The sequence below is a fragment of the Parasteatoda tepidariorum genome, chromosome 10 (assembly GCF_043381705.1).
Source record: "Parasteatoda tepidariorum isolate YZ-2023 chromosome 10, CAS_Ptep_4.0, whole genome shotgun sequence".
Taxonomy (NCBI): Eukaryota; Metazoa; Arthropoda; class Arachnida; order Araneae; family Theridiidae; genus Parasteatoda; species Parasteatoda tepidariorum.
The window spans coordinates 73,844,361-73,871,782 of record NC_092213.1 but is presented as its reverse complement, the minus strand read 5'-3'; the positions used below and the strand labels follow the sequence as shown (position 1 = coordinate 73,871,782).

General features: G+C 31.4%; 1 protein-coding gene across 2 annotated transcripts in view; it reads right to left on the bottom strand.

Moving 5' to 3' along the window:
• The window catches only part of LOC107445248 (calsyntenin-1), a 229,905-nt gene that overhangs the window by 78,213 nt on the left and 124,270 nt on the right, over positions 1-27,422 (bottom strand). For both annotated transcript variants that reach the window (XM_071186415.1, XM_071186417.1), the window contains exon 2: positions 1,807-1,914. In XM_071186415.1, coding sequence (XP_071042516.1) covers positions 1,807-1,914 — 108 coding nt within the window. The remainder of the gene's footprint in view (positions 1-1,806; positions 1,915-27,422) is intronic.

The following is a 27,422-nucleotide window of genomic DNA, read 5'->3' as shown; positions in this document are numbered from 1 at the left end:
ACGGCGTAAAATAGTGCAACACTAAATAGAACAAACTATTCTAACTCAGTCTTTAAGAGCATCGATCTTCCTCGGCTGTCCTTCGCCACTTTCAACCGGAAGACCATTTTCATGGTTTGCCATTTTCAAACACACAAGATATCCAGAGAAAGACAAACAGAGGCAGTTAGAGGGGACGCCACGAGATATCTTTAGCTTCTTGTCTTCTGGACCCTCTCGTTGAGGTGTGAAGAGCTAGATGAGACGTTGACGAATGGCGGAGTTCCGGCCCAACAGACGTCTAACGTCAAGATAGAAAGATGGATTAACTTGCACGGGGATTTTCTGGAAGATCTTTTCCCGAAGAAAATATTTCGTAGAAACTGAGACATGTTTCACTGGGCGAGGAATGGTACTTATCGTTGGATTTATAAAAGCCAGGTGACTTTTGCGAGAGAGTGTAAAGTCGATGAAATACGTTTGTCTTAAGAAACAATAGGATACTTTGTTGAAGCTGTTTTGTTAGCCATTTTTCAATGCTTGTAATGCCACTTCACAGCACAATACATTATTAATAAGTCGTATAAGATCTGAACTAGTATAGCTAGAAGAGGAATATTAAAATTAAACATAAATTTTCAAAATAGGCTTAAAAAACCTAACAAATCGTTTTCAGTTAAGTTTCGTTTCAGATATCGTTTTCAAATTGTTTCAAAATCATTTTCAGAAGCTTGAAGACAAAACTAGAAATTTAAGAAAGACTAAAAAGGGTACTTTATAGTAGAATGTGATGGTAAACGGATAGCTTATGTTTTAAATAGTCATTCTTACTAACTCGTAATGTCATTTTACAAAACCGCACGTTAAAATGTTAATAATAAACTTATGAAGCTTATAATAGAACGTCTTATAAGTATCTAACAACCCAATTTTACTGTTCAAGATTTAAAACTGAAGTTTTATATATAGATGAAATCCAGAATATAAAATGGGCCAAAAAAAAGAGCTTAGTAGACGAAGTTGGAAGATAATCTTAAGTTTTGATAGTCATTCTTATATGCACGTAAGGCCATTTCGCAACTCGGTATATTAGAACGTCTTATAAGTTTATTTATAGAATTTCTATCCGATTATCCTCGTTACATCCTATTTTAAAACTTCTATAAAAAATATTTCCGGATAAGGATAGCTACAAACACAACTATGGGGAATATATAGTTTAAAATAATCATATCTACAAAAAATATTATATACGTGAAGAAAATATTCATTGGTGTAAAAATAGAAAACATAATTTTATTAAACTAAAGTGAAAGCTAAATTTTGAAAAAATTTCAATAGTCTTAAGATGTGTTTGTCAACAGTTAATAAATTTTTCCAACACGTTTGAACTTGTTAATTGAAAGTAATACACGAATGCAGAACTCAGAATAAATATGGATGGTGTTTTCTACTTTACAACAGATGGCGTTGTTATTTCTCGGCGTTCATACTTCTATGTTACTGAATTATAACATAAAATCGAACGATTGCAATTTTCAACACTCTTTCTAGCTCCATTAACAAGAGGTAGAAAGCAAAACGAAAAACATTTGAAAAGCATTATGAGTGGCCAAACGCATTTAAAGTTTTGCTAAGATGTGTAATGAATGCTTTTTACGCAATCAGAATAAGAAAAGTTGTCCATGTACTATTGATAATAATAATATGTAAGATGAAGCACAAAAATAAATAAATTGCAGATTTTGACACCACTTTCTACATGCTGTGTATTTTAATGTCTCTAATTTGTTTCGCCATATTCTATTAAAAAAATAGAGAACTTACCATCAACGACTCGTATCCTTGGCGATACTTCCACATTTCTGCCGTTTTCTCGCGCGATTGCATGGTAGCCAACTTCAGGTTTCACATTTTCTAATCGGAGACGGCCACCTGAAAATAAAAACAAAGACATTAGCATGCTACTATGATATACCATTATTATTCAAATATATTACTAAACAATTTCCGTCGACTCTATATGCAAAGCTTGAAAATTTGGAGAAATTTATGTATATGTTATGGTCTATTTATCAGTAATGATTAATATGAGGGGAGCTTAACCCTGCCCCGCCCCAACAGGGGGCATCCAGGAAATAGTGAAATTTCGAAATGCGCGTCCCTGTCCCAACAGTACAAGAAGACAAATAAATTGTGATAAACAAAAACGGCCTGAAAGTGAAGTAATTCCGAGAGTGACCCTAGATTGCACGAATTTGATTAATAATCAAATATATCGGTTATTATTAATTAGCTGCCAATGAAGTTTGGCAAATATAATATGATGCTTTTTTTAAGGTTCAGGGCTTTCAATACCACTAAAAATTAAAAAAGTATTCTAATATAAATATTGCAATCCTATAGAAATAATTCAAAATTGCTAGCATTAAAACTAGAAAGAAGTTTTTAACTTCCTCTTCCACCATTTTGGTCGATCCGAATTTTGCAAGACGAAATATGCCAGCATTTCTAAACAGGTTCAAGCACGATCTTTCAAATCAAGCCAACAAGTTTTTCCATGTGAATCTTAGACAACATTTGCTGCTAAAAGAGTGATTGTTTGCATCTACAGCGCGAGAACGCGAGAATCTCGCATATTTTTTTCTTTTCTCGCATTAAAAAATGATTACCGCGAGGAATTCGCGCATTCTATAAACCAATTTCAAAATTCGCGAATTTCTCGCATTTTGAAAAAAATTTCTCATTGCGCCAATTAGAATGAAATCCGTTTCATTTTTCTTCCTGGATCTTTCATTATTTTCAACATCTGCCCCATTATCTAGCTTCCCTGTTTACCAGTATTGTTCAGAATCTTTAAGAACTATAGAACACCATCCCTCCGAACCTCTTTCAGAACGCATTTCTCTGCAACCACGTGTTTACTGTAGGTAAGGTTTCTTCATGTAAGACGTTCAAATTTTTTGAGCATTAATGCAAGATGGACAAATACCTTGTAAAGGCAATATCTTCTACTCCGAAACGGACAAATGAAAATGAAACAAATGNTGAGGGGAGCTTAACCCTGCCCCGCCCCAACAGGGGGCATCCAGGAAATAGTGAAATTTCGAAATGCGCGTCCCTGTCCCAACAGTACAAGAAGACAAATAAATTGTGATGAACAAAAACGGCCTGAAAGTGAAGTAATTCCGAGAGTGACCCTAGATTGCACGAATTTGATTAATAATCAAATATATCGGTTATTATTAATTAGCTGCCAATGAAGTTTGGCAAATATAATATGATGCTTTTTTTAAGGTTCAGGGCTTTCAATACCACTAAAAATTAAAAAAGTATTCTAATATAAATATTGCAATCCTATAGAAATAATTCAAAATTGCTAGCATTAAAACTAGAAAGAAGTTTTTAACTTCCTCTTCCACCATTTTGGTCGATCCGAATTTTGCAAGACGAAATATGCCAGCATTTCTAAACAGGTTCAAGCACGATCTTTCAAATTAAGCCAACAAGTTTTTCCATGTGAATCTTAGACAACATTTGCTGCTAAAAGAGAGATTGTTTGCATAGAATTAGCTTAGTAGTGTCTCCATATTTTTGTCTAACTGGAAAATCCGGACGAATTAGCAGTCAAGCAAACGTATTAAGTGGCCCAGATTCTTCTTCTGACTGTTACTAAATTTTAAAACTTTTAAAACTCGTCGTAAGTAAATACATATGTTATAATGGCCGGGGGAAAAGTGGAATTCACATATAAGTTGCTTAACACGTTGAATGCCATGGAGGTCACCGGTGACCGGCACTGAGTTTGTTCGTAGCGCCACGGACCGACGAAGCTAAGATTATTAGAAACACATAATTCAAGTACATTTTTAGCTTTTTTTATATTATTATCGTTACTAAAAGGGTATGAAAAAATAAATGCAATATAGAACACACAAAAATAGTATTATTTATCTACACAGAGATGCCAACTTGCTCCGGACAGCGAATAAATATTTTAAAGTGGTAGTTTAATTAATTGTGATTCTTGGTTTCATAAATTCAATTTAGATTTTTATCCACAACTATTCCTAAACAATTCGTAGGCTTATACAATTCACAACTTTCTTCAGATATGTCATGTTAAACCATTTAAAAAACTAGCAAAATCTGTCTAGTACTTGCAAATTTAGTTTGTAGTTATTTACCGTTTGGCCAGAAGGGCAAACCATGTAAAATTAGGGTGGCATTCAACGTGTTAAAATTAAGTGGTAGAAATAAAATGAAACTAGTTTGTTTTTATCTTTTTCAGGTAAGCAACAGCTCTGGTAAATGAATACTTTCCCCTTCTTAAAAAAAAAAGTCTATTTTAGATCAATGCCATTCTTTCGAGAAAACTGAACAAAAAGGTGCCAGCCATCAACCACCTACGCAGAAAAAAGAAAATATGTATAGGGTGGATAATATGATAAAACTGTCCTATAAGGTACGAGAAGCCCCACCAGCAAAACTCTTTCAAGATGCAAACCAAATACACATTTCATAGGGAGAGAAAAAAAACTACCTACACTGTATCGAGAAAAAGCGTCGAGACGATATAGCAGGTACAGCTGCTATGCAAACAGCTCCAACGGAACAAGACAAGATGGGCAGAATATGCTTTTCCTATCTCATCCAGGGGCTATTTGCCTTGAAAAAGTAAACAGAACCCGGACAAAACGACTTCAGACTAAGTTGCAGGAAGAAAAAAAGAAAAAAAAGAAGCCAACAGCATTTCGCTAGAACGTTTCTTTGCCATCAATCGATATTAATACTCTCTGGTATAAAGCCAACGGACCATGAAAACTCAACATTTCTTTTTATAACTTTTTTTGGGGGGGAAAAAAAGACAAGCCAACAATAAAAGGGCACTCGATGGATTCGAAAGGAGGGGAAAATGAAGGGAAAGAAGGGATTTTTGTTGAGTTTTTCTTCCCTGTCTTAACAAAGATTGTGGACGGCGATGCGGGTGTGTATGATATGCAAGGTTCCAAATTCGGGTTTTTCTTTTTATGTAAACGAAATGATGCGGAATTTCGGGGATAGATTTGTTTGCGTTTAATCGATCTAAGTTATTACAATGCGGGTTCAATGCATATGCAATTTGGATTTAAAGAAATTAGCCGCAGCAAAACTATTAAGTATTTCGATGACCGAAATATTAGATTCTCTAAGGTAATATAAATGGATTGAGTTATAGTTAAATGGATAAGTTAATTCAGTAACTTATTTAAGAAAATATCCATAAATGTTTTTGTTAAATGGTATCTTAATTGTTTTATAACTGATCTATTGTCAAAGGCTGGCCAACCCTAGAACCCTTATTGACAGCTTCACTCGCTCTGCAGACACAAAAATATGGCAATCTATAGTTTGTCTAAAGTAAGAATTCCCCAAGCCATTCGTCTGGACCCGCAGCGGTGACTATGGTAACGAGGTATAACTATTTCAAGTAGGATGTGGGGTCACTGTTTAGGAAAGTGTTTTGGTTCCGGTCGGCGAAAGAAAAGGAATTTTTTTTTTCGGTCTATTGTGTTAGCCCTAGAGTAAAGAAAAGCAACTCTCCCTGAAATGCACTATTCCGTTTCCATAGCAATAGACAGCCTCAGACTTTGTGGAGAGGAGAGTTCCTACCTACAATTCGGCATTAGGGGCCAATTACGTAAGCACGCTTTTGACAGTTTTGAATTCCCCCTTACATTTTGTCAGCAAAAATAAGCAAACTATTTACTCCCTCCCCCACGCTTATATCTAAGAAAGTCACACCACCTCCTCTTAACTTTTGGCTTCAATTGTGACTTTTTTTTTGCTAATTTTAAGAATTTTAGAAATAATTTTAAAAAAAATTTATAACTTTGTACAAACCAAAATTTAAAATGAACTTTCACCTACATGTAAAATTTTTTGGGCTTCTTTTAATTTTATTTTTTATTCATTCAAAAATAATCAAATCAATCTTTTTAAGAGCTTACGTAATAATTGTACGGTCCCTTTCTCGAATGGCAAACTTATACGTAACAAATTCTTAACCAGTAATACAATAGTTACAGTAACAAGTGATATTTTTCTTTAATACAAATGCATATTAAATTGACCGAGTGACTAGTTCTAGTCGTAAGTAAGCAATGACCTACTAGTTTTCTTTTGTTTTTGTCGCAAGACATAAGGGGTGTGATTGTTCGTTTTCCAGTGGCGCCATCTATTGCCGAGAATTCAACTTCTGCCACACCCACACGTCACGACCGTTTTAAAGGGAGGATGCATTCATACGTCCATTCATTCATCCACAGATCATAATTTTGATCCAAACCAGAGAACGATCTATCTCCAATCCAGTACTCCCAGAAGTTAAAATTTTTATGGGAACATGGAGATTCATTAAGGTGCGAAATATTCAAAATTTTTAAGTGTGAAAAATTCAAAGTTTTAGTTTTATGTGAGAATTATTTTCTCCAGAGAATGTTGTTTGTTAAATCAAAGCTAAAAATTCGTTAAATGAGAGCATTTTAATATCCTTATTGTCAGGACAGAGAAAATACTAGTTAAATCGGAGAATTCGTTAAATCAAAGTATGTGTAAAATCAAGATTCCACTGTATGTTAAAGTGAATATTAAAAAAAATACAGTGAATTTAAATGAATAAATAAATTTAGAGAATACGGAAAAAAATCTCGGAATCAAAAATCCAAGCAGGAGAACATCCCTTCAATCAACTGCTAGGTCTCAGACAAACGGGACTAATGTTAACATCGAATCCTGAATTAAAGTATCTACTAAAAATAACTTCTGTTCATTTTTCGGAGAGTGTACTTATAAGAACGTTTTTATAAAAAGCAAACGATTAATTTTTATTAACAGCTACTAAAGAAGACAAAACAAACAATAATTCAAATTAATAGTTAAGGGCTTAATGGATTAGGAAATAAAAAGAATCACAGTTATTCATTGCATATTTCCTAAATAAAACAAACAAAACCGTTGAACAAACAATTTTCTTTGGATGCTTTTTACCCACCATTATTTCCACTCTTTTGGTGTTCTTTTGTTAAATCTGATATTTTCTCCAGCTTTTTTACCATTACTTTTGAAAAATTGCAGAGTAAGAAAAGGATGGTGAAACGAAAGAAGGAAGGGAAAAAAAAAGGTTGCTTATTGCAGCTTTTGACAGACAGAAGGTATTAATGCACTTCTTGTTTATGCCCCAAAAAAAAGAAAAGAAAAAAATTCACATTGGAAATCTTACAACGCGAAATCACGTAGAAGAAAAAAAATCGCCTCCCGATCTGCTTTGCTTTGTCCACGTGGGAAGAGGTGTAGAAAAAAAAAATATCTTTTTCATTTTTCTTTCTTTTAGTGACACTTCGAATATTGTAACTTTAAATTGTTGACTCCAAAAATAAAAAAATTCCGCTTCTTGATAAAAGCTTGAGAAAGAAAAAATATTTCGGAATAAAATGTTAAAACAAAACAAAGGCACCCGAAAAAAAATGTATCGGGAAGTTTGAAATAAATTTAAAAAAAATCACATTTCACCGGAAATTGCTTCCGAAAAAACCTTCCCTTGACTTTAACTGTAACTACCAGTCTTATTCTTTTCAAAGAATCCGGTGGCAATTGCTTTGTTACCACGAAACAAATAGAATATAGGTGTAAAAAGGAAAGAACAGAACTAATCAAATCGATTTTTGCATTAGATTTTTTTTATCCCTTTTCAAAATTACAATTTTTTTTTATTTCCTTCTTTAGTGTTGTTTAAACGGCTATTTTCAGATGTGAAAAGTCATTAGTTTAAATAGCTCAAGCCCGGAACTTTTTCCCCTGTTTATGGGATTTTTCGCAGAAGTCTTTACAAAAAGCGTCCCTTCGAGGGAAAAAAAAAGGAACTTTCCATTTTATCTTAATCAATTTAGTCTGGAATTTTCCCCAGAGAATTCAGCTTCATTAAGATTTGATACAACACTAAAGTAAGAAGCATTTATAGCTAATTTTGGAATAAAATTGCTAATGAAAGATTGCTTAGTAAGGAACTGTATTAATTTATGGAATAGTTAAATAAAATGCGATGCAGTTTTATTAAAAGCTTTGATTGCCCAGTTAGCTTAGATGGCATTTAATCAGCGAGTAATTGAGAACCTTTTCAATTTGCAGAACTAAATAAACTTAAATGACACAGTTACTTCTCATCGCCATCTAACATCCTAAGAAATCGCACATTTTACGAACATGCAATAATTCATTTCCATTTAGTTCGCAACAAATCGTAGAAGCTAATGGTAAGCTTATTGCAATCGCAGGAAACTTTTTTGTACATTTAAGTTTATTGGTCATTAGCTTCGGATTGGATTTCTGTAAGAATGTTTCGAATTCAAGCTGACATAATGCCGTATACGTAAATGCTAACTTACTAAGCTTTATGGGCACTTTTTTTTAATGGCGGTATATAAGAATTTGAAATATGGGACATTCAGTTATTATTATCAGTTATTCTTAAATTCAATGTTTTATAACTAAAAACACTTGTGACCGGTGAAAATTATTAGGGATCAAACTGGCAAAATTCACAAACATCCCAATGTCATTTAAAATAAATAAAAACGCTAACATATCTATTCTCTGAAATCTACTGTCGTCTGCTGTGGCAGAAGGCCACGTAAATTTGACCCGATCAGACGATGTGGGCGGCGCCTGAGCTGGTATCCCTCTCTCCAAATTTTTCCACCACAACCAACGAAAATACGTTTACAAAGTCGAAATTTTTGATGGTTTCTCTGTGATGGACCAAGACATGATGTTAAACATCAATAATTCCATCATGAACCATTATACTTCTGATGGTAACCAACATAAATAACAATCACCCCAAAGTAGGCATTGGGACTGATTTATGATGGTCCAACATAAGAATAGTTACTTGTTTTGATGGTTTGTTCATTTTAAACCATCAGAAATTTCCATCATAGTATCTTAGGAATCAAATGTTGAAACGACCATGAACCACCATCACCCCAATGTAGGAATTCCGACTCATTTTTAATGGGCCATCATGAAAAAATAAAATTGTTTTTATGGTATTTTCCTGAGAACCATCAAGAATTCCCATTAAATTATCATGGAAATGCATAGTTGGAACCATCATGGACCATCAACGATCATCATGGATTGTTGGTCCATGAGAATCAAACTTCACTTGATGGTAACTATCATAGTATTAAAGTAGCATTTTCCATCATAGAATGATGGAAGTTTGTTGGCATATCAAAAACCATGAACGCAAAATGGAAAAGGTTGGATGATGGTGACCATTAAATGATGTTTGGCCTTCATGAATCGCACTAAAATCAACATAAACCATCAAAATGTTTTGATGGGACCATCAAGAGTTTTGACCTGGGTAGTCACGGCAGATTCAAGCATCTATGTAGTTATTTCTTATTCCACTTGATTCAGTCCAGAAGACCGTTCACCCACAGAAAGCCATGAACCAGCACAGGATTTTCAAAGAGATCACTGTTCTCCAGATCTGAACAGTAGAGCAAATGGTCTGGAGTAGATTGGTGTGTATTGCACTTGGTACACACAGAAAACTCCTCCATTTGTTCTTGCACGCATAAAAGTGTACGAGTATGTCCACTGATAAATCTGGTTTAAGCATCCATTATAGCATTTACATTAACATCTAAAATAATTCATTCTGTTAGGTTGTCTAAAGTAATAGATTACAATTACTATTTTATCACGATGTGATTTTCTTTTGACTTTTTACACCGTTGCTTTTAGCTTGCTTTGTTTTAGAGTTTTTTTCTTTTTCTTTTTAGCTATTTTATTTTCTAAATTTTCCATGTGTTTTCATCAGAATTTAGCGTATGGCTCCTATGAGCCTAGGTCACCATAACCATTACCTTAAGTAATAATTAAGTTAAGTAATAATGTTAAATAATTACTTATACGTTAAGTATTTATTTAGATTCATTTTGTTAGGTAGTCAGAAGTGACAGTTTAAGTAGTGTTGAATAGTAAGTTAAATAATAGTTAGTATAGAAGAATATTCTAAAATATTACGTTAAGTATTTGTTTAGAATATTTTTATTTTTACAGAAATGAAAGAATAGATACGAATAATCTTAATTCAAGGATCCGAATTAGTATAATATTGTTTTATATTTATTTTTAAAAAAGCTTTGTAATCGCTTGAAGACAATATTGACATGAAGAATCTTATAAACTTCTCCCCCGTTTACATTATAGTTGCTAATATCATTTTCAATTATAGTTTTAAAATCATTTTCAGGTCTGTTAGCAACATTAAAGTCCCTTAAAGATTACATTAATATTAAAAATCGTTGGATTATTTACCATATCCCTTGCGAGAGCGACCTTGGCCACATCAGACAACTAAGACAAATTTAGACTAAAGAAAAACGATACATATTTCAAATCGTTGCCGAGTGGAAGGATAAAAGAGGGCACAATATTTAATAATCATAAGAGAGAGAACAATCATCAAAGTGACACAAAATCGTTGTGCTCCTCAATAATAGCTATGAAAAAATCTTGCAAAGTATATCCGTAAAATGTTTCGTTTTAGGGAATACGGGAAATCTTAGTAATTGGTTTATTAAATAGGTCTGGGGAAATTAAGCATTCTCACGAGTTAGAAAAGGGGAAAACGTTAAACTATTAATTAATGCATACTTGAACTAAAAATAGATTAAAAGACAGTGTGGGAAGAGTTATATCGACAATGTCAACATCTATGAAAAGGTACCCCGCCACTGAATCGAGTTATGTGCTATATACTAGTGAATTGGAATTATATTTTTGTGGTGGTAGATACACTACAACAAGATGTGAATTTTAAAGTGTGAGAAAGAGCGTCTCGTTTTGATTAATAAGTTAAGAAAGAGATTTACAGAAAAGGAATAACATAAAACGATTAGTTGGAGGTTTTTATGTTATATATCCGTCAAGAAAACCATACATCATCTATTGTGACACATTGTAGGAGTTTTGGGCACAAATTTGATGTCAATAATACTCATTCTTTCTAACTCAGTCACATCAGTTCACCTCTAATCCGTAGAATCTTGTTTTGTTTACATACAAATACAGATTCTCTCTCTTCCTATCGACATGAATATCTCACCACTTCTCGATAGCGAGTCGTAATGTATTCTGTTCTGATTCGCTTCTATGGGCTACAGCGGTTTTTAAGGTTTTGTTTTCCCGCTTTATTTAGTATTCATTTTTCTGTGGAAGCTTTACGTTTTCTATTTCACTTTCGGCTAAAGCGATTTTCAAGGTTTTGTTTTTCCCCTTTATTTAGTATTCATTTTTTCGGTGGCAGCTTTAACGTTTTCTATTTCACTTTTGGGTAAGGCTATTTTGTAGATTTGCTATTTACTTTTATTTATTTTCCTTTATTTTGTTAGTAATTGTACTTTCATGTTTCAAACTATTTTTTAAAAAAATATTTTTTTCCCCTTTACTTTAGTATTTATGTTGCATTTCTACTGCTGGGTAAAAAAAAATATATGCAGTGGGAATCCAATTTTCTTAAAATGAAATTAAATTATTCTTAAAAATGTAAAAACTTATCCAAAACTTTTAACGTTATGAATTTTTTTTTCAGTCTCAAAATCAACAATCGAATTAAGTGAGAAAAATCTGAACTCTTTTTCAACAGTTAGGAGCCACATTTATAGTAACTTATCGGCATTCGCGATGGCAAATTTATTTTCGAACGATTAACTTTCGTTTCGGCATTATCACCTCATTAACTAAAAGATTCGAAGGATAAAATTATTAGCAAGATTATAAAGGATTTTAATTGGTCGTTATTGAAAATGGCCCATACAGGCTATATCCCCCCTCCCCCTAAAAAAAGTTCTTCCAAAAAAGCAGCGAAAGCCATAATGGGCTATTTCCGTAGATAAGGCAAGAAAACACATTTTAATTTGCATAAAATTAAAGCAGTTCTCTAAGCTGGTCTTTCAAAAATAAAATAACTGATAAGGTTACAGTTAAGGAAGAAGAAAAAAAAAACGTCTGCAATATCTAATGAGGCAAATTTCTCAACATAAAACTTAACGACTGAATTAGTTATTTTTAGAAATCTTAAACCATAATTGTTTGTTAGTTTAACATGGTATAAAATGCTTTATAACTAAAAGTTCTTGATGGTTATTACTTTCTGTGTTATTCAATAAAATTTTTGATGCCTTCAGGGCTATATCTACTTGTAACGCAGCTAGTTTTGGGAGATAATATTTAACGCTCCTCCACAAAAATGTTTTTATATTTGCTATAAATTACTACACATTAACATAAAAAGTTTTCTTCATATTTTTTGAACAAGATAGAAACATTTATGTGTTTTGTGTAATAAGAAGAGCATTCTCGAAAATCTTTAATCTTATCAGAAGAGAAAAAATTAATGAAATAGAAATGCATAGGAAAAAAAAGCGAAAAAACTACTTATGAAAGGAAGGAAAAATCTTATTACCAATTTAAATCTTTTTTATTTTTTATAATGATATATTCTTTTTTATTAAGGAGATGCTTATTAATTTTATGAGTTAATTCGATACAGATTTATAAAAAAAAAAATTTAAAAATAAAAAAAAATTGTATTTTAATTTTAGGACATATATATTTATAAATTACGGCAAGCAGAATATCTTGTTGCATCAAAATAAAACCTAAAAATGAAAAGCTTGTGCTACCGTCTTATGCTTTTTCGTAAAAGAAACCATCCTTTTCAATGACCGCTAGGTGGCGCGAATGAGTAAAAGCTGTTTATTGAAGGCTTGTAGCTGTATGGAATGATGCTTTTTTGTGAATAATATACTATTTGCATAACTGCTTTGAGTTTACAACAGTTACAGTTAAGGAGCAGTTACAGCTATGTTTACAACGGTTACAGCTACTGTAAGGTCAAGCTCAGTCTATATATAACTAGCGCCCTCTACGCTTATCCTGATAATGGCACAAAACATCAACATGTAGAAAAACCAATTTTTGGGAAAATGAAAGCGTTTGTGGTCAAGTATTTTAATATTTTTTTGTAAAATCTTCCCTCTGGTAGAAGCACAATTAAAATGAAAAGAATAAAATTTGCAATTTTAACAATATATAATAGTAATATGAAATATGAATCACAAAAAAAACACACACACACAAATTTGTACTCTCGGTAAAAATTTAACACAATTAAAAATCTATAGTAGTGTTATCAGCAAATTTTAGATTATCATTTTCAACAGTTTTTATGACTTAACAGTTTTTTCAGTTCCTAGTCATTTATTTCAAGATCACAATAAAGTTATTCACCAAGTATTATTCCTCACAATAACACAACTTAAATAAACTCTTTTATCAAGATAAACATGAGCTTCGAAGCCTTAAACAACATCAGAAATTAAATAGCTTAAAAAAATAAAAAATTAAAAAAAGGTTTATCTTTATTTTTAGCGTCCTAATTTCTAATTACAATCACACTTCTTTTCTTCTTTTTTAACGTTACTAAAAAGTCAAACAACGTTAAACTATAACACTCAAAAACATCACTGAACATTTTCGACAACATTTAAAAGAGTTCCAAGCTTTTGGTGCAAAGAAAAACGACTCACTATAAGCTCAAATCCGACGGCCAACCAAATCTGGAGCAAGGCCAAACAATATTTTTTAGAGCTTGTCACATGAGGGGTTTTAATTAGCAAATTACATTCTAGCAAACGATCGATACATATGCGTTTTTAGCTGGTTATTGGACACTTCTTCACGCGGTTGTGAGAGAGTAACTGGAGGATAATATCCTAGGAAGAGAGAAATTTACGCCGTGGGCCAATTTACAGGAGATAGTTCTGAGGGAAAGTAAATGGCTATTTTAATGAATTCGTCGCTTCGTCACAGGTTAACTGTCAAGCACCTAACTTTAATGATCTCAAATCCAACGCTAAAATGGACGCTCGTGTGATGAAACTTGTTCAAACATGTCCAGGTGCAGGTGATGGGTAATTTCACAAGCGAATCACCCGAAATTAGAATAAATCGGAGTTTCTAATATTCATGGGCAAAATTATCTAAGTGCTACTGAAAAATGTTTGGATAATGCTGACAAATTATGCTTTAAAACAAAATGAGGTTCTCTATAAAGTATAGAATAGAATAATAATTTATAATATTGAACGACTTACAGAAATATTATGCTTCAAGCTCATAATAAACAGAAATGGTGTATAGAACAATATACGAAAACATGGAAGAATAGAATAGAGTATAAACTCTTCTAAATTATACTATAATAAAATCAAGTAAATCAAGACTTTTTACTTTGCATTTGTTTAGGGAAATAAAATAACCAGCATTATATGATATAACCAGCATATGAAATTTTTGCAAGCTTTATGATTGGTTATTAGTAAAAATACTTATAATGCCAGAGCGTATTTTAAAATGTCTGTATTGCTGTAATCAAAGATAAAATCATTTGTATGGCTTTCCCTTTTTAAAAAAAAAAACAAAAATAAAGAAAGAAAGGGGAGAAAAAATAAAAAAGAATTTTAAAAATAATTCCCCGCTGTAAAGTAAAATAAGGTGTTCTGATTCCAGGACATTTTAATGATTTAAGTTACATTCAATTCTAAGACTGGCAAGCATTAATTTTTTTAAAAAATTGAAATGAAAACTAAAGAAGCATGATCTAACCAGTACTATTTAATTTCTTTGTAAAACTTTGCGTTCACTAAATAAGTTGATAGGAGAAACTAATAATTGAAAAGCTAGGAGCAGTATAATGATAAACCACATTTTCAAGTTGTTTATGTAACTGTATAACGTGTTCGCTGCAAAATACCAAGAATTATAAAACATGTTTGTTTTTTGATCTAAAATAAGATTAATTAACCGTATTTTATGAAGCCCTTTCGCCAAGTAAAAAGGAAAAGTCACAGATTACATGCCTTACGCTTGAGGCAAAGCTATGATTTTAAACTATTGCATACCAGCTCGCCACAAAGAGTTATATAAGCTTTAGAATGGACAAATAACTTGAATATTTTAAAAGTTTTTTTTAAAAATCGCCAATTTGGCGAAAATTTTCCATCCAGATGAAAAATATTAAATTCTTTATTAAATTCTATTAAATGAAATTCTCAGTTTTCGCAAATTTTAATGAGCTCAGATAATGCAGCATTAGAGTAAATTTCTCAGGGGTCTGTCTAGGTTTTTCTTAAAAGTACCTATTTTGTGAAAATTTTGACATAATTCGTGAAAAATTAAAAATTATATTAAAAAGTCAACACTAAAACATGGTAAAAATATAGATTTATCGTTTCTTAAGGGAGACAAAAATAAAATTTTAAGAAAAAGTATTTTGCGAAAATACCGTTTTTCCTAAAGTTGAATTTGTGAAAATACCGTTTTACCTAAAATTGAATTTGTGAAGGTACCGCTAAACGGTAGTAAATTCGGCCTGGACAGACCCCTGTTTCTAAACATTACAAAAATAGACCGCAAATGCTTTTCAAACGGTAGCATTAGAAAGGTTTAAACTTATCCTCAACAGTCATGAGTAACTGTTGCAAACTCACAGCAGTTATGAAAATAGCATATTATTCGCAGAAAAAAGCATCATTTCATAAGACGTCGGAGCCTCTGAAAAATGCCATTAAAGGTAGGTTAAGCAGCAGTTAAATAAGAGAAAGATAGGGTAAAAATAAAGAATAATTCGGTAGAAATAAGGCTGTTTTTCGAATAATATGCCATTTTGAAAACTGTGAGTTTGCAACAGTTATTGATGACTGTTAGGTCAAGTTTAGCCTATCATTAGCCAGCGCCCTCTATGCTAGTTCTAAAAATGTTCAAAATGTCAATATGGCGCAAAGCCAGCCTTTTGAAAATGAAAAGCGCTAGTGGTCTAATTTTTTAATATTTAAATACTTACTCCAATGCTGCATTATTTGGGCTCGTAAAAATTTCCAAAAACTGAAAATTAAGGCAGTGGGAAAATGTAGCCAAATTGGCGATTTTTTAAAAAAAAATAATAACTTTTTAAATATTTCAGTTATTTGTTCGTTCTGAAAATTTGACAATTCTTTACGTCACGATAACATAAATAATTTAAAATTAAAGCTTTGCTTACAGTAAAAGCATTTAAACTGCGGCTTTTATTTTCCTTTGCGCAAGAGTTTCGAAAAACCATGCCAAACAAACGTCAGATAAAATGAAAGATAGGATTACGGTCGGTAACTGGCAATACAGATCTTGACTGCAGAAGGTCAAAAACGCCAAAAATTTTTGGACATTAGAAATTCTTCAAATAAATTATCTAAACAATTGTTTTGTAGATAACAGTAAGTAAAAATCAGAATAAAAAATAGTAAGGAATATATGTATTTTATTCCTTCCGATCTGCAGAAAAATTTTTAAGATCAATCGGATTCCACCTAAAATTACATGTAACAAAAGTTTACCTCAGATAAGTTAATTAACTAGTACTAGCTAGGAATTAATTATTAATCAGACACAAAAACTATAAAGTATATTGCAAAAATAAATAAAGTGTAAAAGTATATATACTTTTTTTCAATGGATTTGAATATTTAACCATCAAATTAAATTATACGGCGATTTTAAAATTTGATAGAAAATTCATAAAGAGTAAAAAAAATTTTCAACCCCCCTTTTTTATTTGATTATCGGATATCCAAATATATCGGGGGGGGGATGCTTATTCTAAGAAAGTATTTCTTTTTTATTCCTTTAATTTTACGTTCGAGTGTATGATTCTGTTATTGAAAAATAAATAGTTACCCATACTTAATTAGCATATCTGAGACCAAACCTTAAAGCAATCCTTGAAATAATAAATAAGATTATCCTTAAGATTGGTTTTTGGTACGTGAATATACCATCATTAGAACAAAAGTTATTTGCGATTATATCCCCTTTTTTTTTATCCCCGTTCTTGCTCACTTTGTGCTCTTTTAAATTTTAAACAACATAATTTGTCATATCATTTAAAGAGATCGCACCAAGAAATAGTTAATGAGCGATTTTTAAGAACTCAATAAATAAATTAGTTCACAAATCGAAATTTCAAATCAAGCAAAAGAAAATGATGCAATGCACTTGAAAATGATTCTGAGAAAACTACTCGTTAACACAAAAATAAAAATTTTGCGAAAGAATTTCTTGTTCTTCGAAGTAAAAATAAACCTAACAATCTCTACCAATATTGATCAGTATATATATATTGTACTTCGCACGCACACCGGCCGCGTGACGTGCTTTAAACACCCACGGTACTATGATTAATCAAGCTATTTTTAAACAGACAAAAATTTCTTTATCTTTAAACTTGACATTAAGGGGGATAAAAAAGAAAAATTTAGTTAATGCTTGGGATTTATTNTAAAAAATTAGACCGCAAACGCTTTTCAGAATAAGCATAGGCAGCGGTAGCATTAGAAAGGTTTTAACTTATCCTAACAGTCATGAGTAACTGTTGCAAACTCACAGCAGTTATGAAAATAGCATATTATTCGCAAAAAAAAAGCATCATTTCATAAGACGTCGGAGCCTCTGAAAAACACCATTAAAGATAGGTTGAACAGCAGTTAAATAAGAGAAAGATAAGGTAAAAATAAAGAATAATACGGTAGAAATAAGGCTGTTTTTCGAATAACATGCAATTTTGAAAACTGTGAGTTTGCAACAGTTATTGATGACTGTTAGGTCACTTTCAGCCTATCATTAGCCAGCGCCCTCTATGCTAGTTCTAAAAATGTTAATATGGAGAAAAGCAGCTTTGTGAAACTGAAAAGCGCTAGTGGTCTATTTTTTTAATATTTAAATACTTACTCCAATGCTGCATGATATGGACTGGTAAACATTTGCAAAAACAGAAAATAAGGCAGTGATTTTGATTTAGCTGGGAAAATGTAGCCAAATTGGTGATTTTTTAAAAAAAGTTTAATAACTTTTTTTAATATTTCAGTTATTTGTTCGTTCTCAAAATTCGACAATTCTTTACGTCAAGATAACATAAACAATTTAAAATTAAAGCTTTGCTTACAGTAAAAGCATCTAAACTGCGGCTTTTATTTTCCTTTGCGCCAAGAGTTACGAAAAACCATGCCAAACAAACGTCAGATAAAATGAAAGATAGGATTACGGTCGGTAACTGGCAGTACAGAACCTGACTGCAGAAGGTCAAAAACGCCAACAATTTTTGGACATTAGAAATTCTTCAAATAAACTATTCAAAAAATTGGTTTGTATATAGCAATAAGTAAAAATCAGAATAAAAAAATAGTAAGGAATATATGTATTTTTTTTTCTTCCAATCGGATTCCACCTAAAATTACATGTAACAAGAGTTAATCTCAGATAAGTTAATTAACTAGTACTAACTAGAAATTAATTATTAATCAGACATAGAAACTGTAAAGTATATTGTGAAAATAAGTAAAGTGTAAAAGTATATGTATTTATATTTTTTAGGCCAAATAGGCATATTTGGTAGGCATTTGGTGGTAGGCATATTTGAGGCCAAACCTTAAAGCAATCCTTGAAATAATAAATAAGATAATCCTCTTTAAGATTGGTTTTTGGTACGTGAAAATACGATCATTAGAATAAAAGTTATTCGCGATTATATCCTTTTATTTTCAATCACCTTTCTTGCTCACTCTGCGTTCTTTTAAATTTTAAACAACAAAATTTGTCACATCATTTAAAGAGATCGCATGAAGAAATAGTTAATGAGCGATTTTAAAAAACTCAATTAATAAATTGATTCACAAATTAAAATTTCAAATCAAGCAAAGAAAATGATGTAATGTACTTGAAAATGATTCTGAGAAAACTACTCGTTTACACAAAAATAAAAATTTTGCGAAAGAATTTCTTGTTCTTCGAAGTAAAAATAAACCTAACAATCTCTACCAATATTGATCAGTATATACATACATATACTTCGCACGCACACAGGCCGCGTGATGTGTCTTTAAACACCCACGGTACTATGATTAATCAAGTTATTTTTAAACAGACAAAAATTTCTTTATCTTTAAACTTGACATTAAGGGGGATAAAAAAGAAAAATTTAGTTAATGCTTGGGATTTATTATAAGAATACTTGGAATATATAATTATTTCACTCAGAAGAATTTTAAACGAATTAAAAGTTTCAACATCCACGCTTTTCCTGAGAGGATAGTTGTGGTAAAATAAATGCGTAGGATTACACTAAAGTTGTGAAATGTTTAATGGAATTTAAATGAATTGAAAATGAAATATTCGATTTATATGAACTTCCATTGAAAACTTAATAAGGAGTATAATAGAGAAGCAGAATTTGAAATGAATGAATAAATAAAATTTTTGCACGGCATATGTTTTAAAAATAAAACGAGTAAAATATAATTTTTCAAAAAAAATTTTTTTTAAAGATGTTTAACAGTATTTTTTTTCAGCCCCCTACGTACTAAAATATCAAAGTTACATGTGTAAATCGCACTTCTTAGGGAAATTTAAAAGGTAAAGAGTTTAAAAATAAAATGAAACAGGGGGAGAGATGCGAAGAAATTCAAATGAATAGTTAAAATAATCTGATATTGAAGAAATATTTGTTAATCAGTTTATATATTTCATAAACACAAAAACACTAAGTAATTTCATACAGCTGAAATTAAAACTGTTCGAAACAATTATTGTAACAATAATTCAGTTATTAATTTAATTATACAATTATTGTGATATTATTTGTTATTCCGTTAACAAGTTCTATAAAAAAAAACTTCCTGCGGTTAAATTTAAAACATTTAAAGAAAAAAAAACAATTACAGTTATTAATTGAACTCAGTTATTTTACTATTATTTGTTATTCAGTATAAACATGCTCCTTCCATAAAAACAAAATGTCATTCAGTTAATTTTGTTTTTATCTGTTTATCGTAATCCGTTCGATTACTCAGTTGTACGATTTTCTATTCAGTTTTCCTGTTTCATAATTACCAATAAACGTCTATAAAAACTCCATACGGCTGTATATAAGCAGTTCAGAATAATTATAAAATAATTATTCAGTTACTAATTAAATTAAAAAGTTAATGTTAATCACGTTACATACATCTTAAAAACAAAAGCACTTCAACAAAAAACTTCCTACAACCAAATTTAAAACAGTTATTATTACAACAATTATTCAGTTATTAGTCTAACTATCCCGTTAATGTACAGTTACTTGTTATTCAGTTTTAAAATAAAATAATTACAACAAAAATAAAGAATATAAGTATTTTAAAAACACGATCTCAAGAAAAGAAAAATAATGAGCACTTGACAGATGAAACAATTTAACAATGCACTGTACAATTTAAAAACAGACACAAAATATTAAAAACTACTTCAGAAAAAAACTTTAAATAACAAATCAAAAGCTGGGAGCAGTTTCATATTCTAAAAGACAAAAAGCACTTGTAAAACTCGAAAGAGAACGAAATCCAAAACACCCGAAAAACCTTTATGTTCTCGAATTCGCGACACTTAAAGCGGAGCTACATGCTCCATAAAAACAAAAACACTTCAACAAAAACTGAATCTAAAACAGTTGAAAACAATTTACATAACGCAGTTAAGAAAAGAAAAAAAGAATAGCGAACGAAAGAACTCATTTTCGGAAACAAAGCCCAGCAATAGAATTCGAAGACCCTGGAAAAATGGAATTTAGACAGAAACGTCGTCTTTCCCTCGAACGAGGAGGTGCAGGATAATTATTCTTTTCGAAACGCAATAACATAACCCCAAAAGGGGGGGGGGAAAGAATGGGGTGGGCTAACGTTTAAATCAATAGCAATGAGGAGACATCATTAAAAACGTTCTTTTTCCATGAAAAGGACGCCTTTCGAAAATCAGCCTCATCCTTTTATTCCTTCGAATAAAATACTATTCAGACGACTTTAGACCATTAGAACACAAATGCGGATAAATGCAACAATGCTGTCGTTTTCTGAAACTGAAATAAAGCAGGGAGGAGGCAGTTTCAGAAACTTCGAAGGAATTCATAATTAATGGCAAAATGGGTCGGGAAAAGATAAAGGAAAAATCGACGAATGTTGCTCGGTGTTTACCCCAAAATGGGGTACAAATGTCGGTAACTGGAAAAACAGAAATGGGATGGTAAAACAAAAGAGCGGTGATAAAATTTGATTATAAAGCATTTCTACAGGGGGGGGAGGGGATAGAAATCGTTTGCGCAACGAAAAGGATAAGTTTATTATGTCTTGTTGAAATTCAAACATAAAAGTTAGCGTGTTCTAAATAGGTAATTAATTTCGACAATAATAATAAAAAAAAACTTATTGTGAAGTTGGGAGAAATTATAGATATCTTAAAAATAACCAAACGATTCTCCCGGGCAAACTGCTTAATTAAGATAACGCATCGTTAATGACTACAACTTTGATTCAATGATAGTGTTGAGGCAGGTTACTTTCAATTGTTTGATAAAATTTTTAAATTTATAATTGCAGCGAATACTTTTATTTTGTGAAGGATGTACCAAAAACGAAAAGCTGCGAACCAATAAATGTTGCATGAATGTAACGATTCTATATTGCATTGAATAAAATGGAACAGATAGGAAACTTTAAATACCTTTCCCAAGAATTGGATTAAGACCGGGATAACATGGATGGCAGGACGCTGAACTCACCTTCATGAGATTGGTCGTTCGAATCCAGACGGTCGAAAACTCCCCATGTAGTAAATAGTGACTGGTGCACATTAAATTTGTCTGATCACAAAGTCCTCCATATGCCAAAGTCCTCCCATAAGAAATTATACGTGTGGGTATACTGAATTGGATATTGATCTTTTTTGGAACAAGTCAAAATAACGACCGGTGGATAAATTAATAGATGCATTAACGGGTGTGCCCTATGAACAGGTGTGACGTATGGGTGTGGCAGAAGTCGAATTTAGACCATAGATGGCGCCACTGGAAAACAAGAACAATCGCACGCGTTGCCTTATGGCCTACGACAACAACGTCAAGAGTATAATTTTTTTTTATTACTTTTTTCTAATATGAGATTATAGTTTTGAGAATGGTACCAATTCAGAATCCTTATTCATCAGAAAATTTTAATTTTTTTAAAATCTAATCCATAAAATATAGAGAGAAAAAAAAACAGAAAAAAAGCATTGTTTTTTTTTTTTTTTTCCAAAAACAAGACAATTTAGTATTCTAGGGAATACAAGCGAGAAGCAAAAAATCGCCATGCTAAAATGAAAAGGCCTGACTAGACTTAAGTAATTTCATAAAAAAAAATCAACATACATCAATAATCATGTACTCGCTCATTTTAAGCTTGTTAAATAAATGAGGGATATCATAAAATGTCAAAACTGCTTATTAATGAAAATCAAATAAAAAAATTAAAACAATTAAAATAAAAATAAAAGAAATGTTTGTTGCATACATAAATTAATATTTTATAGAAATACTAGGGGGCTAAGCCCCCTGATCGCTGCCGCTCACCAACCCCGATTATTGCATCGCAATAATTGTCTTTTCTTCGCAGAAAACAATTTTTCTATTAAAGTTAAAATTATTCACTTAACATATATGTACTGAAAGGAATTCTGTTTACTTACTCTTGTGCCTCTACTTCCCACGTCCAAATATTACTCTCAAATATTACTTTACCCAAATATTAGATCTCTTGGTGAACGGAAGTGATTTTTTGAAGTAATCATTTTTTAAAATAAGATTTATTTTCTCATAACATTATATTGTTCAAACAAATTTGATGAGTTCACAACCATAATTTAATACTCTTCGCTAATAGTAGCAGAACTGGAAAATAAATTTAAATTAGGGATACAAAAATATTTAAAGAAAAACAATACCTTTACGACTATTGTTAAATTTATGCTGATGAGAACCAAAACAATATGGAAATGAATAACTGGATCCTACCACGTGATTTTCCGGCCAATAAAAATGCACCGACAACAATGGAAAACTGCGACACCATCATTAGAATTTTATATATAGTAAGATATAGGGGTCCTCAAATCATGGTTTAGAAAACTGGTCAGCATAACATATTCGCTATAATGAAATTTCAAGAAAATCTGAATTGGGAGACATTGTCAATGATTGTAGTAATAACCATTTGTGTCAACGAGCGCGAAAATAAAAGAAACAAAAAACGAATAATACTATTAAAATAACAGAGTTCTTGCGGTAACCGTTATTTTTTTATCTCTTTGTAGGGAAATTTTCGCGCATGCGCTATGAAGTTCAAATACCGTTAACATATGAGTTAGAGGCAATTATAACCACAAACAAAGTTTTTCTATTAAATTAGAACGCGAAAACGAATAGAGTAGGTACATAAAACTATTCTTAATTTAAAATTAAACCCCTTCGATAACAAATAACTAAATATAATAACAGAATTATCCGAATTAATTTACTTTAAAACTGAAACTATTAAAGTTCTCAATGACTCAATACTTTTTTCCTTTCAATTACTTATCAACTGATGCAGCAGAAATTATTTTGCTGTTAGAGAGTTTATAAACTAAACCACTTAACCATAAACGACAAGATGGACGATACTCATTTTTACAACTTCATTACACTAAGAATTTTTCATCTATAATCATGTAAAGCGACAGACTTTTCAATTAAAAGAACGCAAACTGGAACCACGAATTCAACCGGCTCCACTTGATAAATTGAAGGATCCATTTTTCACTGCATTTAAAATAAGTTGAAAAAATGCTTTTTTGAGATCATTCTTAAAAGGACTAGTAATAATGAAATAAAATAATTTATCTTCTAAACAAAAACAAATAATTTTGACGGCTTAGTAAAATATATGCAAACAAAAGGAACAAAAATAAATTTATACAAAATAAAGCCGACGTTCTGAGAATTAGTTTAAATTCAGTGAAGCAAACCATTTTTTAAGAAAAAGTGGATTATTTTTCGTGGAGGTTTTTCTTTTTAATTTTAGCAAGTCCTGCATATTTCTATAAAAGGAAGCATATTATTTTGCAGGAAATGCTTTTTGGTATAAACAAAGCATGAAATGATTTTTAAGTGAGTTGAAAAATGCGATCTAATTCTAATTTGGTTTGGGAACAAAGTTAATATTGAGTAACAGGAGTTTGTTCTATTGAAAAATAAAGAATAAATAATTCGTCAAGTTCAAACGATATTAAAAATTCTCTTAAGATTCCGTTTTCCTCTCAACCGACGGAGAGGGGGGAGACGGATGGGAGAGATTCTGAATATGCTTTTAATTTCATTAAATGGCGGTGGCCACACAGTCTGAAATCGTCTGCTGTTATGGAAACAAGTGGACGCATTTTTTCAGAGGGGAGCTCTTGATACTCCTCAGAACTTGTCTTAATATTTTCCCGACACCTCTACTTGAAATAGTACAACCTCGTAACAATAGTAACCGACAGTGCTCCAGACGAGCGAGAAGAGTTCTTGAGATAAAGAAACTATACTCCGCTAGACCTGAAAATTACCACTAGCCATATGGCGGGTCCCGGAAAAAAAAAAGGACAGTACAGGAGACTTAAAATTAAATAAACAGTCGGTCACTTTTTCCCATCATTTAAAAAAAAAGCGTTTAATGATTAAGTACATTAATGCAGAGGCTCTGGAAAACAGAATTTTCATTAAAATGTCCTATATTTCCATTCAAAATTTTGATTCTTCAGAATCCATCAATTTTTGATGGAAAAATTGAAGAGGAAGAAGAGTTCTTTATCAGTTCACATATTTCAAAGTTGTAATGTTCAAATTAAATTATTTTGCCTCCCCAAATACTTTTAAAGTTCTTTAAAGTCAGTATGTTTAACTAAATTTTGTGACATATTTATATTAAATTATATTGTCACATATTTATATTAATTTAATAACCTATTGCTGAATAAACTTTTTATAGCTGTGGATTATTTCTAATGTGATTCGTTTCCCCCCTTTTTTTAAATATATATAAAAATGAATTCAACAAAAAACGGCAAAAAATTGGCAAAAAGTCGCTTTTAAATGAAAAGAACTTATTGATATCGGTCACCGACTCACTAGGTTTGAGGAAAAAAGAGGATACTAAGTTATAAGAGTCTTCCGGCCACTGGCTACTAACTGAAAATTTAAATTTTCAGGCCTATACTCCATCCCACCAATAACTGCATCGTTCCTATGATGAACATTCCATTATTATTGTTATTATTATTATAGTAAGAATGAAAGCCTATTGACTTATAGTAGTATACATTTTATTGAATTTTATTTTCGACATGCTTTCACGTTATCTGCCGGTTTATCAATTGATTGGTTTTTTGTAGTCTGAAATATTCATCATCACATTTGGCACAACAGATAAGGGTGGACCAAGGTCTTCTGCAGAGTATTTACTTGGACTTTCTAATCTATTATCCCAATCACTGTAAAATCCGATTCCACAGAATCGAGCAATCGTTGAAAACTTCCTCTTTTTTAAAGTTGTAAAGGGTTATAACGCAGAAATTTTCTTTCGTAAGTGTTTTTTTTTAAATCCATGATGGCAAAGTGAGTAGACCAGTTCATTCATTTAGTTTAATATTTTTGATGACATTCAGCTCTTAAAAAATTCAATATATTTGAGTTAAAACGCCTTAATGAAAATGTTAACCTGAACGAGTTCGAATTTCTTCCGATTAGATTCTGAGGTGCTCTTGCGAGAAACCAGAGTCCGTTAATAAAGCATTCACAAAACTTTTTATTATAAATACTCCCTTCGCAAATTATTTTACGTAAAAAACGAACTTATAATAATAATTTTATCTTGGAAACGGACTCTTTACCAATTATTTTATCGTAAAAACAGTCTCTTCTCAAATTGTTTTATCATAAAAACTGAATCTTAGCTAGTTATTTTATTGTAAAAATGGTGTCGTCATTAAATATTTTATCATAAAAATGGACTCAGCACAAATTCGTAATTAGTTCGTGAAGGATAGCGTAGAAACGTACCTTTCACGAATTAATTCATATATAAAGCGAATTCTTCTAAACGTTTTTATGTTTAGAAGGAAAACTTCCACAAAATTATTTTGGAAAAATTCAGGGGATGAAGTCTTTAATTCATTCTTTTAAAACCAAATCTTTAAAAAAGACATGCTTCTTGTGTCTTTGCTCCCACAAAAAATTATAATAATAATAACTAAATAAATAAATAAACAAAATAATTCTGACAGAGATTTTCATTAAACATGTTATTTAGAAAATGAGTTCATTTTGTACAAATTCACGAAAACAGAATCTTTCGCAAAAACTCCGGCCACAACACCAGTTTTAGTAATTTATTGCAAAATCACAAAAACGGGACGCTTTTTTCATATATCATGTAGCATATTTTTCCAATTTCACAAAAAAATATATATATATATATCATTTTTTAAAAAAAGATTGAAATGGCCAGAGTGTATAAAAAACAACTACAGTTACGAACGCTTCTCCAAAATACGCTAAGGATGCCGGGTTATTATTCGATAACAAATTTATCTCTATCATCTAACTAGAAAGAAAGGAGAGAGAGAGAGAAAAAAAAAGAATGTTGAAAGAATACATTAGAACTAAAGTGTAACTATCTTTCCCTTTTTTCCAATTGCAAAACGATAAAAGAAAGTAGGAAAAAGTGAAAGTTGCAGTGCCTTTTTTCGTTAGCTGCATAAGAATCGTCTGATCGGAGATGTAATTAGGGAAAGTGATCTACACCTGCCATCCAAAAAGCTTCTTATTGAGTATAAAAGAGAAAAGAGGGGGAAGAGAGAATTCAACATTTTCTTCTTTCTATGCAATGCATTCCGCATTTGATGGAAAGCTAGGTCAAAGCGAACCTCTGATTAAAGAGACGATGCGGGCCAAGATTTAGAGACGCCATTTTCTCGTATACAATTCCGGGATTGAGAGAAGCAGTTCATGATAAAACAGTATTTGTTTATTTTTTTGGCATTGGCTGATAACTTCTTTTGAGGATGGTTGATGGATATTATCATGTGACAAATACTTTCTCGTTGAAGCCAGATGGGGCTCAATCGATATTCCTTTGATATGGTTCCAATACACGAAGAAGAAACAGAAATAATTCAGACAAAAATATGATGAATTCGAATCAGAAGTTTGTATCCATATGTATCCTATAACGGCTTGAAGATTTCAGAAAAGAGCCAGCTAATGACCAGGACCGTGAAATCAGGGTTGCCACAGAAAAAAAATGAACAAAATAGTTGCTTTTAGTAGCCTAAAGCACGAAAATAGTTGGCGAAAACCATGAAAATAGTTGCCTAAATAAGAACAAAAATATGACTAAAATTTTATTAAATGGCTCAATTGTCCTATACCATGA